General features: G+C 38.8%; 1 protein-coding gene across 2 annotated transcripts in view; it reads right to left on the reverse strand.

The window, feature by feature from the left end:
• Positions 1 to 15,820, reverse strand: part of LOC114653365 (transcription initiation factor TFIID subunit 4-like) — a 333,979-nt gene that overhangs the window by 85,935 nt on the left and 232,224 nt on the right. For both annotated transcript variants that reach the window (XM_028803639.2, XM_028803638.2), the window contains exon 11: positions 1,618 to 1,748. In XM_028803639.2, the coding sequence (XP_028659472.2) occupies positions 1,618 to 1,748 (131 nt within the window). The remainder of the gene's footprint in view (positions 1 to 1,617; positions 1,749 to 15,820) is intronic.

Raw genomic sequence — 15,820 nt, forward strand, 5'->3', positions numbered from 1 at the left:
CAAGGTGCACCCGCAATGCTGGAACACATACGGATTCATACATAAACCTATTCCTGCCACTCAAAAAAACAAATTTATTGTGTTATTTCTCAACAATTACCGCACTGTTTTGCAAAGATATTTCCAGTTGCATATGTGTGTTTCAGCAATCTAATCAAAGCTAGTGAGAGAGAGGCTGAGCACACACATAGCATGCAATCAAGTGACAAGAACTGAACGAACATTATAGAAATATGTTTACTTTTGACTGGGTTAAAGTTTTGAAAGTTTAGTAGAGATGTTGTAACAAAGGAGGAAAAGAAGCACAGAGTTGACTTTCCTGCCTCACAGTACCAGGGGATGCATGGAGGTTACACATTCTCCCTGTGTATTTACAGATTGACTGGTATCAGTCAGTGGGGTTAACTGCACATGATTATGTGTTTTAATCTTTAATTCATGCTCTGTGAAGTAAATTATTCCATCTCCTTTTCTCAGGGTATACAGCTTGTTATATGTGGAAATGTAAAGACTGTGAATGATCCTGTGATATTTTGTTTAGTGATTATTGTCTAGTTGTCTGCAGAACAGATACAGTAATTCACATCTGTATCAAACAGTAATGTCAATAACAGCACTTGGGGTGACTTTTAGAGGAATACCATAGGTGTAACCGCATTCAGGGAAGGAACAAAGTAGTGGAGGAAGATTAGTAGTGAGGTAAAGGGCACAGTCAGTCTACTTTGAAAATGCCTGAATCAAAAAAAAGAAAAAGTTTTTTTTTTTCTCTTCCATTTAAATATTTAATACAAGTGAATACATGTTTCAGATGAATATTAAAATAAACATCTGCCCATTACCAAAAACTGCTGGATCGTGCACCATGACAACTATCCAAAACACAAAAGTAACCCTATAGCACAAATGTTTGAATTAAAAGGCACTTGGAGTTCTGGAATAGCCTAACCAATGTCCAGACCAAAACTATGCTGAAATTTTCTGTAAACTGAGAGTAAGTCAAAGTTTCTTCACAGAGCTATGAGAGAATAAAATTGAGTATGAAATTTCAATTGAAACAGTAGAATAACATATTATATGCCGCATCTCAGGCCATCTTCTGAATCTACATTTCATGATGTACAGTTGGTATATTTATGAAAGTTAATTTGTTTAAAGTTTACAAATGCCCAAATATTTTAGAAACTATTCCTGAAACACTAATAATAATAATAATAATAATTAATAATAATAATAATTCTTTGCATTTGTATAGCGCTTTTCTCACTACTCAAAGCGCTCAGCAATTACAGGTTAAGGGCCTTGCTTAAGGGCCCAACAGAGCAGAGTCCCTTTTTGTCATTTACGGGATTCGAACCAGCAACCTTCTGATTGCCAGTGCAGATCCCTAGCCTCAGAGCCGCCACTCCGCCCTAAAATAAGAAAGATGTCTTAATAGTCATTCAAACATATAATAAAACTACAGACATCTGCTTTAGCTTCTTTAATTGTGATATTTGCTGGATGACAAAACTAAAGGTCTAATTTCTCTACATAACTGAAACAATAAATGAGCTGTCACATTAAAGCTTTCTGATACCCAATATTATTACAAAATGCAAAAAGTAAAAATAGGAATACCTTGTATGATAGTGCACGGTGTTGTGCAATTACTGTGAGTTTTTCCACAAGTTCCCGCAAGCGTTCAAGAGTAGCATGAGACACAAGATTTAGGACATCCGGATTTACTTCTATAATTCCATGTCTCATACCTGCAGAAGCACAGAAAATCCATTACATATTTTAGAGGTGGCACATAAATGAAATAATTAGCACAGCAGGTATTCTGTTTCCCTGGAAGTCATACACATTAATGAACAAAGGTAAGGAAATTAGGATTTTCTCATAAAGTCACAACTTCAAAGACCTCAGACATTGCATTAATAAAACCTAGCCTCCAGCATCAAAAAATATAGACATGGTTTCATTTGGCCGCCAGAACTATTCTCTTTGCAAGGTCACTTATAGGACAGAAACAACAGGAACACAAATCACTTCCCACATTCCATGCAGGTAAAAGTTACACAAGTCAATGTTAAAAAGTTTAACATTAAATGAATAAAACAAATTAGGCCCGAAGCAGTAAAAGCACTTTAACAGGCAAAAAAAAAAAAATGTTTTTGCTCCACTACACTATTTAAACCCCAAAACAAAGTATCAAAATACTATAACACAAGCTGTTTTCTACTTTTACCAGTGGCAAAACCCATCAAATATGCATTAATGATTATTATTTAAATTATCCAAACTATTATGAAAACTTCAAAAACTGAAAAACTAATTTTGCTTTACTCTTCAACAAAACTCATATTTAAAACACCTTTCCACACTCACAAGAGGTATGTGGTTACAAACTGTAAAATAAAAGCTGTCATCTTTCTCTTTGCCAACAGAGGCAAAAATAGTCTCACTATGGACACTCTTCTTGTGTATACAGAGCCTGTGTCTTCCAAGATGACAAAAGTTTTCAGACTACAGATGGAGTCCTCTACTAAAGAAATCACTATGTTAATTAATATTATACTAGACAGCAGCAGCAATCAACAGTGAAAAGGTCCAGTTATTTTAAAATAATGAACCACATAAATTATCACAATCAGGATAGTTGTAAGTGCTACAGTATACACCTGACCTGAGAGTATATCCTTAATTAATAATAAAAGTTTGTGAAACTATTGGAATCTTCTGGAATCCTACATAAATATGATATAACCTTTGTTATACAGTATCTTACCAATAAATAAAATCTGATTAACTGCATACACAAAAATTGTCCTTTCCTTATTTAACATCTTGTTTAAGAGCTAAAGATCAAGTAAGGGATAATTATGTGAATCTTTATATAAAAAAAGAGGGTGTTGTGATGTGACATTTTGCATACAAGTTGATAAATATATTGTATGTCTTTATTTGTAACTTAGGCAAAAACTAAGTCAGGAAAGTGAATTTTACAACAGAGTTGGGGGAAGTGCCTGAAACAAGTTTGGTAAATGTTTCTCTGAAGTCTCTCAACCCCCATAGAAAGCCAGGCTGCCTAACTGCCAAGCTTTACCTTATCATATGGTTGGGGGCAGGTGTGAAGATGTTCTATCCCCCCATTTGGTCTGAAGTATGGTTGTTTGGAACTGGCTTGTATCAGAAGCCTTTAAGTACCATGACGCCCTATTGGCTGTACGGGTTGGTCAGAAAATCTATAAATTTGCTCACTCCCTCACTCTCTCTCTCTTACCAAATTGATGCATGAACTGAAAAGGACAACACAATGAGGGGCATAGCCTAGGCAGCCATACTGAGAAAGGCATGCAGCCTGTTCTAAAGAAAGCTGACCACCAATGATGCCTTAACTAGAGACATTTTAAGTAACTAACAAGTCTGTGTTCCGCTGAAACTACACATCACCATTTATCAGGTTGCATGGTTGCCAATATTCAAATGTACTTTGTATATTGTTATTATTTATGAATATTATCAATAATACATTGTTTTAAATTGTAACTTAACTCCTGCTTGTCTTTTACTACACCTAATTGCCTGAGGTTTTAAATGTAGAAGAGAAGGTAGGGAGAAGTTATATACTATAATACCATATAAACAGTGGTAAGTCTGTGAGATTAGAGGCATTCTGACTAAGGCTATATATTAATAATACAATAGGGGAAAGTAGAGTAAAATATTACTCTACCAAGACAAAACAATTGGCATAATCGGCAGAATTTTGAGGTAATCATGTTTTGCACCCTGTTTGTAAAATACTGTTGACGTATATGTTTGTGTATGTATCTGAATTTTAGAGCACCCAGTGTAAGAATGCAGTGGAAGTAAAACATTGTTTGGTTGCTGAATGGAATATAACCAACTAAGTGTAGAGACTCCATGCGTGTCACGAGGACACCGCATGTTTGTTAGTGCTGGTGGTAGGGAGTCCCTAATTAAAGTGCTAGGAGTGGTGGGACATGCATGCATCATTCATACGGCATTTAAGTGGTTAAAGTGCTATGGAGTTGGTGGGACATGCATGCGTCATTCATCCATCCATCCATCCATTGTCTCCCGCTTATCCGAGGTCGGGTCGCGGGGGCAGCAGCTTTGAGCAGAGATGCCCAGACTCTCCCTCTCCCCGGCCACTCTTCTAGCTCTTCCGGGAGAATCCCAAGGCGTTCCCAGGCCAGTCGAGAGACATAGTCCCTCCAACGTGTCCTGGGTCTTCCCCGGGGCCTCCTCCCGGTTAGACGTGCCCGGAACACCTCACCAGGGAGGCGTCCAGGAGGCATCCTGATCAGATGCCCCGAGCCACCTCATCTGACTCCTCTCAATGCGGAGGAGCAGCGGCTCTACTCTGAGCCCCTCCCGGATGACTGAGCTTCTCACCCCTATCTTTAAGGGAAAGCCCAGACACCCTGCGGAGGAAACTCATTTCAGCTGCTTGTATTCGCGATCTCGTTCTTTCGGTCACTACTATGCGTCATTCATACAGCACTTATTCGTTTAGGATCTTTGTGTATGTACGTGTATGTTTGCCTACAGGGGCAAAAGTAGGCCAACCCATAACGAATTTGGCAAATTGTATTAGAGTAGCATTGTAGTCTCAGAAATGCCTAAATTCATATTAAAAGAAGCCATCTGCCAGTGGAGTGGCAGAGGCAAGCAGGCTAAAGATAGGAAATGGAAACCTGTTGTGCAGGTAGTGCAGGTAGTAAGCTGAAGCTGAGCTGAGCGTGCCACAAAATGGAAGGGGGCTGGAAGGATTAAAATCAGGAAAACAGAGATCAGGTATAAAGAAGACAGCTGCTGTTATAAGAGGTATACTATCTTGTATTATTGGTAATAAGGAAGATCAGTATGAGAAAGAAAATAGCAAAGTAAATGAAAGTGAAAGTTGTAGAATGTTGAGTGAAAGTTTTGAGGAATGTAACAGTTGGTGTGAAAATTGTGATGTACTAGCATGTAGAACACCCACTGATAAAGTGGAAAGCAGTGAAAGCAGTGGAAAAAAAGAAGTGTAAACCGCCCATGGTGAAAGTTAGGGCAGTAGTAACGGGATCTGACTGGAACCCTAAAACTTGGTGGGTGACTTGCAAGAGACATGAGTGCTCAGATAAAGAGTGGGAATGTGAGTTTGAGCAAAAGGAAAGGAGATGCATGAAAGGAAGGTAAAACAGAAAGGGTGTTACCTTCAATTATTCTCCACTGCACCACAATCTTCAGGGGCCTCATGGTATAAACGGTGTGTACGCACAGAAATGTTGTGTACGAACATTTCCATGCTCAAATCGTGATGTATAAAACCTAAACTTGCCATAAAGCCACGGCACATTTCCACGGTAGGTCATACCCTGGCATACGCAAGTTCTCCGCTCAGTTTTGCAGACTGGCGGCACCCGGCATCAAAGCAGTGCTTCTGTTCCTGTGTGGTTTCCCTTTCTTGTTTTACATCCATATCGCTCGTGCGGCTTTATAAATACATTGAAATTAACCGCATATTGTTTATTAGTTTAATCCATCTGATTGTAATTAACCTGTAACAATATAATGGTCCACAGAATGGTCAAACTATTCCAAATACCATAACTGCTTTAGCGTTGTTACTCTCACTGCACCTTCTTCTTCTTCTTTCAGCTGCTCCCATTAGGGGTTGCCACAAGCGGATCATATTCTTCCATATTACTCTCACTGCACCACTCGGTGTATTTATATCACTGTATCCGAGTGTGAATCAGAGCTGTACAGCAGCTGATCGGAAAGAGAATTATCGGTATACAGCATAAAGCACACGCTGCCTCAGCCATTCGCTATTTGAACTGCTCTCATCCGACAAACGCTTCAGAGCCTTTCCTGTACGGACCTCGCAGTTCACAAACAGTTTCATCCAAGAACTCTCTCTGCTGTAGGCATCTCTGGCTTAGCCCTTCAATGGCTCACATCATATCTTCTAATAGGCAACAATTTGTCACACTCGGCCGATATAAATCCTCCACCTCACCTGTGTCACATGGTGTCCCTCAGTTTTCAGTCCTTGGGCCATTACTTTTTCTACTTTATATCCTTCCTTTGGGTCAGATTATTCGCAGACATGGCCTTAACTTCCACTGTTATGCAGACAATATACAGTTATATCTTAGCTCAGACTCCCCTACAGATTCACCTCCCAGCACACTCACGGAATGCATCACTGATCTTAAGCTATGGATGGAAAATAACTTTTTCAAACTTAATGCCAATAAAACTGAAGTGTTACTGGTAGGTCCAAAATCCCAACTTTCTAAGGCATTCAATTTCTCTATTTCTGTTGATGGTACACTTGTCAAACCTGCTCCTGTTGTCAGAAATCTGGTGTTTTGTTTCATTCATCACTTAACTTTAAGTTACACATTAGGTCTCTTTCCAAAATTTCATTCTATCATCTCCATAACACTGCCTGCCCGTCCATTTCTGTCCTTATCTGATTGCTCAAACTTTGGTTCATTGTTTCATAATGTCTCGTATTGATTACTGTAATTCCCTCTTCATTGGCCTCCCTGCAAAATCTGTACAGAAGCTACAGTATATTATATATATATTATATATACAGTATACCCACACAAAGGCATTTTGCTCATATCTCCCCTGTTCTCTCCCAGCTTCACTGTTTACCGGTTCCATTAAAGATTAAATTCAAGATTCTGCTTCTCACCTTCAAAGCCCTACATAACCTTGCCCCCCTCCTACCTCACTCAGCTACTAGCTTCTTACACTCCTTGTCGCTCTCTCAGGTCCTCGAGCAGTAATCTCCTTACTGTCCCACGCACTAGACTCTCCACCTTGGAAGGCAGGTCCTTCAGTGCTATAGCACCTCAACTCTGGAACTCTCTTCCTCAGTCTCTCCGAGATTGCTCCTGTTTCTGCACTTTTAAATCGCAACTGAAAATTTTCTTCTTCTATGAACTTTTGTCGTCTGTGTAATTTATTTTTTTTTTTTACTTTGTATGTAAAGCGACCTTGGGTTTGTGAAAGGCACTCAATAAATGTAACCCATTATTATTATTATTATTAACTTTAAACGTACTCAATCAGTCCATCAAGTGCTCCTTGTAGAACTGTTTGCACTTATAAGTACAATTACCTCACTGTAAACTTGCGATACAGTTATAATATAGCACAACCTGAGCCACTTTATACAGCGCGTATTTACATATGATGACGATATCATTTTTAAGAAGAAATGCAGCAAAATGTTTATTATATTATACAGATAAAGCTTTAACTTTAACTACATGGTGCCACAGCGCTAGCGAGGAGCTGGAACTTTGTTCACAGATTATTCCTGCCTCGTGCTGTATTCTTGCTGTGGCTGGCATGACACTGGAAGGATAGATGGATAGAATAATTAAACATTACAAAGATATTTCACTGTTCCTTAAAAGTTTTGAAGAATCTGCATTCTAAGGTACAGATGGCTTAACGTCTATTACAGAGCTGATTGTATGGCACTTGGGCATTTGGAGAAAGAAAAGCAAGGACAGGAATTGGGGGTTAGTACGTTTGAAAGAGACAGTACTTCTGTAATATTAAAGTATTTCATCGAAGGTCGCACATGGCGCAGCAAGCATTTTGCATGAGACAAGAACAATCACTGCGCCACCGTGTTCCCATGTATAATAACATGCTTTTAACTCCTATCATCATGAAAATGATATCACGCATACTTCTCAGTATTTTAATTATTCAGAGAGCTGTAATATTACAAATATAATGGATTCTGTGTCCTGTCGGAGGAAGAGAAGGCCCGGAAGCACGTAGTGATTCACGCACACAGAAGATCAAATACAAAACATAGCATTTAATGTGCTACTCTAATTACGATGGGATTTGAGAAACTAGTAAATTAAATGATTTATAAGATGAAGTTTATGATGTTCTACTTTAATGACAAAATAAACTACATGATTAAAGTGGAAATTTTTAAATTAAAGTTGATATTTCGTGCTTTTTTTCCCCACAGTGTGCCTTTTTTTTTTTTCTGTACCCTAATAAGCTTTCATATGACACTCGGACGGTGGGCCTACGACTCGCCTTTTCATGGTGACTTTGATATGTGACAACTTCTTTTTATTTCGGGCACTGTGCGACTTTGTGAACTTGAGCTTTTGAGTTTCTACAACACGCTATGTCACTTCCATTTGTTGTTTATACCACTGTTTAAAACTAACAAATAGTATGTTTTCTTTGCATCCACTTGGTATTCGCTGAAATTCTTCTATTTTCCCTCATACTTTTGCTATTGTCTTTTCACAGAAGGCTGAGCTTAAGGCCTATTCATATTGATTTGCATATTCAAAGAGGCGTAATTCTGGGAGGAGTTGGGGCGGGACAGCAGGCACGTGCATGTGAGTTACTTTTCATACTGATCAGGATTTATGTAGCGGAAGAACGTGGAAGTTGGTGTTCGCCACAGATTTATGCATCTGGATTTTTTTTGTGTGTATGCACATTTCCGCTTTTGTGCTTACACCATGTTATAGTGTGAGTTCTACGCATGGTGTTATACATGAGGCCCCAGGTGATTCTGAGGTCTGTCCAGGATTTTAAAGAACATGCTACACCGATAGATATTTCACCAGTGTTAGGAAAGGTAACCAGTGCTGCATTAAAATTTGATTTGGGAAATAAAAATCAGATAGAAGGCAGATAAGCTGGTGAGTTTGAATGGCAATTGTTGACTGAAGGGCATGAACTGGATAATGGCATAAGGATACTGAGTGAAGAAAGTGCAGAAGTAAAACAAGAAAGTGTGGAAATCAAAGAAATTTGAGTGTGTGTGAAAGGTCTGAAAATTCTAGTGCAAAAATGACTGATGTTGGAAAGAAAGTGCACCAGTATAGGAGTTGGTTTGAATGAAACAGGACAAGCCAAAGAACAAAGGATGGGGGGATGGCGCAGCAGGAAGGTTTACAAGCTCAGGCAGCAAGGTAAAGAATGCACAGAGGTGTGAATGTCCTAACAGCTCTGCTAGGCCCGGCTGTAATTAAAAAGCACAAACACTTCAGTAATTCGAAAACTTGACTGACCACTTGTTTAAAAAGACAGCCTATGGAACTCCATGCAATAAAATGGAGAAAAGTGAGCTGGTCTTGAGTAAATAACAAAGGTCAGTTTTAGGAGAGATGCTGGATTTGACACTTGGATTCTGGAGAGGTTTTAGCCCACACTTTTAGGTAGAAGTTACCATAAAATAAAAAAGGACACACAGGCAATGAAAAAAAAAAAAATAGAAGGGTAGCGCAGGAAGACAGAACAGGGAAAATAGTTATTTCTGTTTCAATTTCCTGATCTTTTGCAATAGTGCTACTTCTATTGTAAGGTTTTACAGACTTTGTGTTGGTGCAGGTAATAAATAAATAGTGAAGGCAATTAGCAGAGTAAAATCCATGCAGGAGATCGGGTTACAACTAGCACATTGGAGTGGAGTGGCACTAGTGGCCAAGCTGTTCCAATGAATGCTCAGAAGCAAAGTTTGAGTGTTGGCACCAGGTCGACAACCAAGAAGATGAGATGGACAGAAACTGATTTGTCACCTTCCATTTTGCAGACCTGCCTACATAGTGGAATGAATAAAGAAGCTAGGAAAAGACGACAAGCAAAGACTAAAGACAAAGACAAAGACATGAGGAAGAACTGAAGAGACAGCAAGAAAAAGACACTGGGTTTTAAGTGAGTAATAAGTCCACAAGTCATGCAATAATAGGACTAGTCACAATAGCTATAGTTTAAAAGGAAAGGTTTGTTCATTACTGCAGCAAATTTATATTCCAAGGGGTGGAAACAGTACAAACCAGTTAGGAATGCCAAAAATAAGAATATTATTTTGGGTCTCAAAGTGTAGATTTTGGGTATTAATTAATGGGGATAATTAATATAATTAATACTATTATTAAAGAAAAGTATACTGAGCAAACTGGTGAAGCAGGTGCAGCTGGTACATTTGCAAAGTCATATGGGCTCCAATGTTTAGGTATAGTTTTATTGGGAAAATTCGGAAGCCCTGCTGAGATTGTCAGCTGTGGTACAGGTACAGGACCAGTGGGCCAATTCTGAACCGAGGTGTTTACAATATCGAGTATGCATATAGTGAGCAAACAACTCTAGGGGTGGCCTGCAGGGGAGAATGAGGAGTTGCATAGCTATGATATCTCATGGTGGTGATGCCAGCCTATACTGGTAAAGGCTGATGGCAGTCAAAGGTTACACCATGGGTAGAAAGCACAAGACGCAACTAAATCAACCCCAAATGTGTGAAGAGGGGCCACAGATGTTGGTTTGTGAACAGTTATGCAGTGACACATGTGCTCTCACTTGGGCAGTAGTGGTTGTACTGGCACCTGTGGTATGTTACCCTTCAAATTTTTAACGTTAATTGTACAGCTGCATATGCTTAAATGGATAGTTTGAGACAGGGGTCTAATTAGCATTTAGACAGAAAATCAGTATGGATTAAGAAAAGAATTCTCACAACAGACTTAAATTTCAGTGGGTTAGGTTAGTGGAAGGTGTGGACTTGTCTCATGTTGAACCCACCAGTTCTGATAACATATAAAGACTGCAGAAAGCTAAAGAAACAGTCGAAGCAAGCCGGAGCAGATACAAGTCATCAGGAGCGCACCCAAGTTCTTTAGATTGTCTTTGAAATAAAGAAAATATGTAATGGACAATGGCCACGCACAACTTTTAACACGGGGAGAGCAAATACTGCAAATCAAAGCATAAGTTATGCAACAGACTCTGCAAACAATTAAGACTGCTTAATTATAATAGAAAGATTTATCAGGGTGGAAGTGCTGTGATGTGAAATTTTGCAACAAGTTGATAAATATTTTGTATGTCTTTATTTGTAACTTAGGCAAAACTAAGTCAGGAAGTGAATTTTATGACAGCAGTTGGGGAAGTGCCTGAAACAAGTTTGGCAAATGTTTCTCTGAAGTCTCTCAACCCCCATAGGAAAGCCAGGCTGCCTAACTGCCAAGCTTTACCTTAACATATGGTTTGGAAGGCAGGTGTGAAGATATTCTATAACCCCATTGGTCTGAAGTATGGCTGTTTGGAACTGGCTTGTATCAGAAGCCTTTAAGTACCATGACTCCCTATTGGCTGTAGGGGTTGGACAGAAAATATATAAATTTGCTCACTCCCTCACTCTCTCTCTCTTACCAAACTGATGCATGAACTGAAAAGAACAACACAATGAAGGGCACAGCTAGGCAGCCATATTGAGAAAGGCATGCGGCCTGTTCTAAAGAAAGCTGATCACCAATGATGCCTTAACTAGAGACATTTTAAGTAACTAACAAGTCTGTGTGCCGCCTGAAACTACACATCACCATTTATCAGGTTGTATGGTTGCCAATATTCAAATGTACTTTGCATATTGTTATTATTTATGAATATTATCAATAATACATTGTTTAAATTGTAACTTAACTCCTGCTTATCTTTTACTACACCTAATTGCCTGAGGGTTACGAATGTAGAAGGGAAGGTGGGGAGAAGTTATATAGTATAATACCCTTATAAACAGTGGTAAATCTGTGAGATTAGAGGCATTCTGACAAAGGCTACATATTAATAATACAATAGGGGAAAGTAGAGTAAAATATTACTCTACCAAGACAAAACAGAGGGTAATTTAAGTCTGGTGGTTCAAATCAATGAGATAACACACATACTAATCCTATAACTTTCTTTTCTACCCTTCATAAGAGATATCAGTTGAAGTACAACAGGGAGCAAAAGACAGAGATTTTGGAGGACTTTGGAATAATGTCAAAACTCAAAGATGGAAAGGGATTTAAATGTAGACCTGGGGCCTAATTTATAAATCTTTGTGTGGATTTGAGGATGAACATATAGACACAGCAAAAAAAATGTACTCACATTTCTATGCAATTTACCCTTTATATAAATGTGCAGACATGAGCGCCCCTCAAACGCTTGCCCTGCAACAGCCATATATGGAGCATGCTAATTAGCCTGACAATTATGCAATAATGATACTGCAGAACTTCATTGGCTGGTAGAGAAGCCTCCCACCCGATGCACTGAGACACAGCCACTTGCATTCAAGGGTATTTGGCTGAGCTCCAGTCAGTTATCTTACCAATATGCCAGCCCACTATGTACAATACATAAAAATCTGTCAAAGGTATTTTAACTCAAAATAAATGAATTGTATAGGCTGACCCAAGCCACTGAGTCATAACATCTGTCAGTCTTATCTTTGCATCACTGATGACTTGTGTGTTAATGGCCCGTCACTGCTTATGATTAGCAAAAGCAGCTTTATTTTTGTTTGGTGCCCCTTATTGCAATATGAGTGTTGTAAATTGCTCCAATTACATTAGCAGAACAGGACACTTCTGCAAATTTCCTTTTTGTGTTGACAAAAATATGTTATGTTTTTTGTTTGTATACCCTGTGGAATATGACCCAGACACAGACAGGCAGACACATTTAAATTACCCCCCAATCACGTTTATTTAGGGTTTTCCATGATACACTCCATCACTACTCACACAAGCCCCAATACCCCTCAGTCGAGGCCAACAAAATGCCTTCTCTCTCTCTCTGTCTCTTCAGACCGCTTCCTTCTCTCCTCCAGAAACCTTGTCCTCTTCCACCTGACTCAAGTCCATCTCTGAAGGGAGGCGGGCCCCCTTTAAATAAGCACCCGGATGTGCTCCAGGTGTGTTCCCGGCATCTCCCACCGACATGACCCAGTGTGGCGGAAGTGCCGGCTGTCTCCCGGAAGCACTCCGGGTGTCCCTGTCCAATTCCCCCCAGCACTTCCTGGTGTGGCGGAAGTGCTGTGGTCCAGGGTCCTCCCAGGTACTGGGGTCCCCCTGGCGGTGACACGGGCCCCTACAGGGTCAAGCTTCCCAGCTCTGTACCCGCGGCCCCCCAGGGCGGTCGCCCCCTCGAGGTCCTGGAGGAGGCACAAGCCCTCCTCCGATCTTCTCGGGCATCCCGGCTGGGTACCACCCCCATCCGGGTACAACAACCCATATCATACGAACACTAGATGTAGCATCTCAATGGTCAGATAATGGCTTCTAACACAGCAGGCATGATGGAGTGAAACTTGACTGAGATATTACTGACCTATTGGCCAGTTCCCTGAGAAGTAACAAGTAGGCGAAATAATCTAATGAATAACCAAAAAAGTTCTTTAGTGCAAATATGCAGCACTGGAACTCTTAAAAGGGAGCTAAAATACAGTCTGTACATCATATTTATCACTTCTGCAGTATACTATGTTTGTCAAGTCAACGCACATTATAATAACAGCTTGATGATATGTATTATCTTGCATTGCAAGATGACGTTTAGCTAGTTTGGCTGCATTTCTCTACTTGATCAAGGTAGATCACTTGATCACTTCCCATATTCTCTGAAATGTTGCGTACACATGGGTCAGAGTTCCCATAAACATACACGTTCCCCCGTCAAGTTGATCTTTTATAAATTTCAACATTTGCATAGGAAGTTGTGTACGCCCATTTTGAGTCTCTTTTTGTGGGTATGCAAGCTTTGTAAATGAGGACCCTGGACCACCATCAATTCACAATCTACAGAAAGTTCATAAATAGAGAAACTGAGTATTGCCAATGTCCTCGCAGGTTGTCCTGCAATATCCAGATGGCTTTCAGAGAAGTAAATTGTATGCCAATAGGAGTTGCACAAATTTCAGTCAATATTAATATTGTATACAGTAAGATTAAATACAGCACTCATACTCTGCTTGTCCATAGGTCTGTTTCACATGCAACTCATTGTACATTTGAGGTATAATGAATAAAACAGTTAATTTTCTACTTGAATGAGTGTACCAAGGATCCATTTTTATAAGGATTTGTTTATTGTTTTAACTTGTATCATTGCTATGAGAAATACAAGAGCATCTGTGACTTCTCTCCAACTTTTATTTTTTTCTCATCAATATGGATAAATGCAATTCCAAATTGAAGCTATTGTTGCATGAGTAAATGTTAAGAGTTTAGATGGTTTGCCACAGCATCCATCAGCAGTGGCATATGCTCAAATTGCTGACTTGTCTCATAATTTGAGTTAGTAGAAAAGATAGACATGTTGCCTGCTTTTGTGGAAAACTGCCTTATTGCTGACGTCACAGAAAACAGTTGTTTTCTTAACACAGGAATATTTTCAGCCTAATCATAAAAAAACTATGAACCTGCTACATATCTGTCAACTATCTCATCAGCTCGTATTTCTGGTTTTGATAAAATAACATTAAAAATGCAATAGAGAGGAGGTGGTATCAGCATTTGTACCCTCCAGATCAACAAAATGGATGGATAAACAAAATGCTTTTTGGATGGCTGACTGGTATCTAATAAAATAATAACAGATGTATGCCTCACTGCCAAGAGCCATGAAGGAGGTCTCACAGGAAAAAAATGGCCCATGCATTAATATTTGATAAAAAAAATCACACTCAAACGTTTCTTTTCTTTATCCAATTATCCTCATCCCAAAACCATTATTTTCTCTCCAAATAAAGAAGGGTAAATGTTTGGTAAAAGATGTGGTCATAATGTTTCATTACATGATTCACATGTTTTATAAAGAAGTATACTGTAATAATGGAATTTTGTTTGGAAATAAATGTACAGTTTCATTTTGATCTGGACTTGTTATAGCACAGCCAGGGTAGTTGCCCTACCTCAATGTTATTTTTTGTTTATTTTTTTTCTTGTTTTTAAACTTTTTTCGTATTATAAAAATTTTTGTTTTTTTTCCTTGTCATAATATTCAGGCAAATGTACTTTTATTTTTATGGTATTCCTGGTTGATTGTTTTTCAGTTCCATATTATATTAAGAATATGTATTAGTTTAATGTTTCTTCTGCCTTGTTCCCTTTTATATATAGCCTAAAGAGGAAGGGCCACTTACTGATTCAGCTGGGAGATTAGATAGATGGATACTTTATTAATCCCAAGGGGAAATTCACATACTCCAGCAGCACCTTACTGATACAAAAAAAAAAAAAAACTCCAGCTTTATAAAAGGTGAGAAGTGGCAGCGGTTACTGCAGCTTTGGTATTGCTCTGTTTTTGATTCCTACATCAATTCTGTTTAATATTTGGATTTTCTGGATTTTGACCCCTGCTCCAATTTTAATTATTCAAAACCTATTTGTGCTTCATTTTGTCATGTCTTGGTGTTCCTGTCCTTTTTCTGGTCATTTTTTCTTAATTCCTTAAAACAATTTTTGAATATAAAAGAACTTTGCTGTGTTTATGTCTTAGAACTAGAGATTTTATGGTTCCTCTGCTCCATTAATGGAAATTCTGTATTTTGCTTACTAAAAATATTAGCCCCCCATTTTGCACACTTATGCAGCTTAGAAAGCCTGCCTGTTTGTTTGGAACTAGGCTGCCAGGGGGTGAGGCTTTCTCTGTGGAGCCAGACCAAGGTGAGGGTGCAATTCTGGCTGATGGTATTTTGAGCCCTGCACTCCTTTTTGGTATTTATGTGTGGCAGGATTTACAACAGGATTTGAAACCATCAAAATTAACAGAAATGTTCAGGAGCTTTCTAATTTAGAAAAAAAAATCCATGTACTACTAGTTCCTTATATTTTCCAAACTTTTTTTTACTATTACTAATGTATATTTACATTTAGCTACTTATTTTAAAATGCTAGATGCTATATCTATGTACAGTACTATACACTAAGAAAGGGCATTTCAATATATCAATATTAAGAGTACAGTAACTCATCCCACTACAGTA

This window comes from Erpetoichthys calabaricus, chromosome 6, assembly GCF_900747795.2.
Source record: "Erpetoichthys calabaricus chromosome 6, fErpCal1.3, whole genome shotgun sequence".
Classification (NCBI taxonomy): Eukaryota; Metazoa; Chordata; class Cladistia; order Polypteriformes; family Polypteridae; genus Erpetoichthys; species Erpetoichthys calabaricus.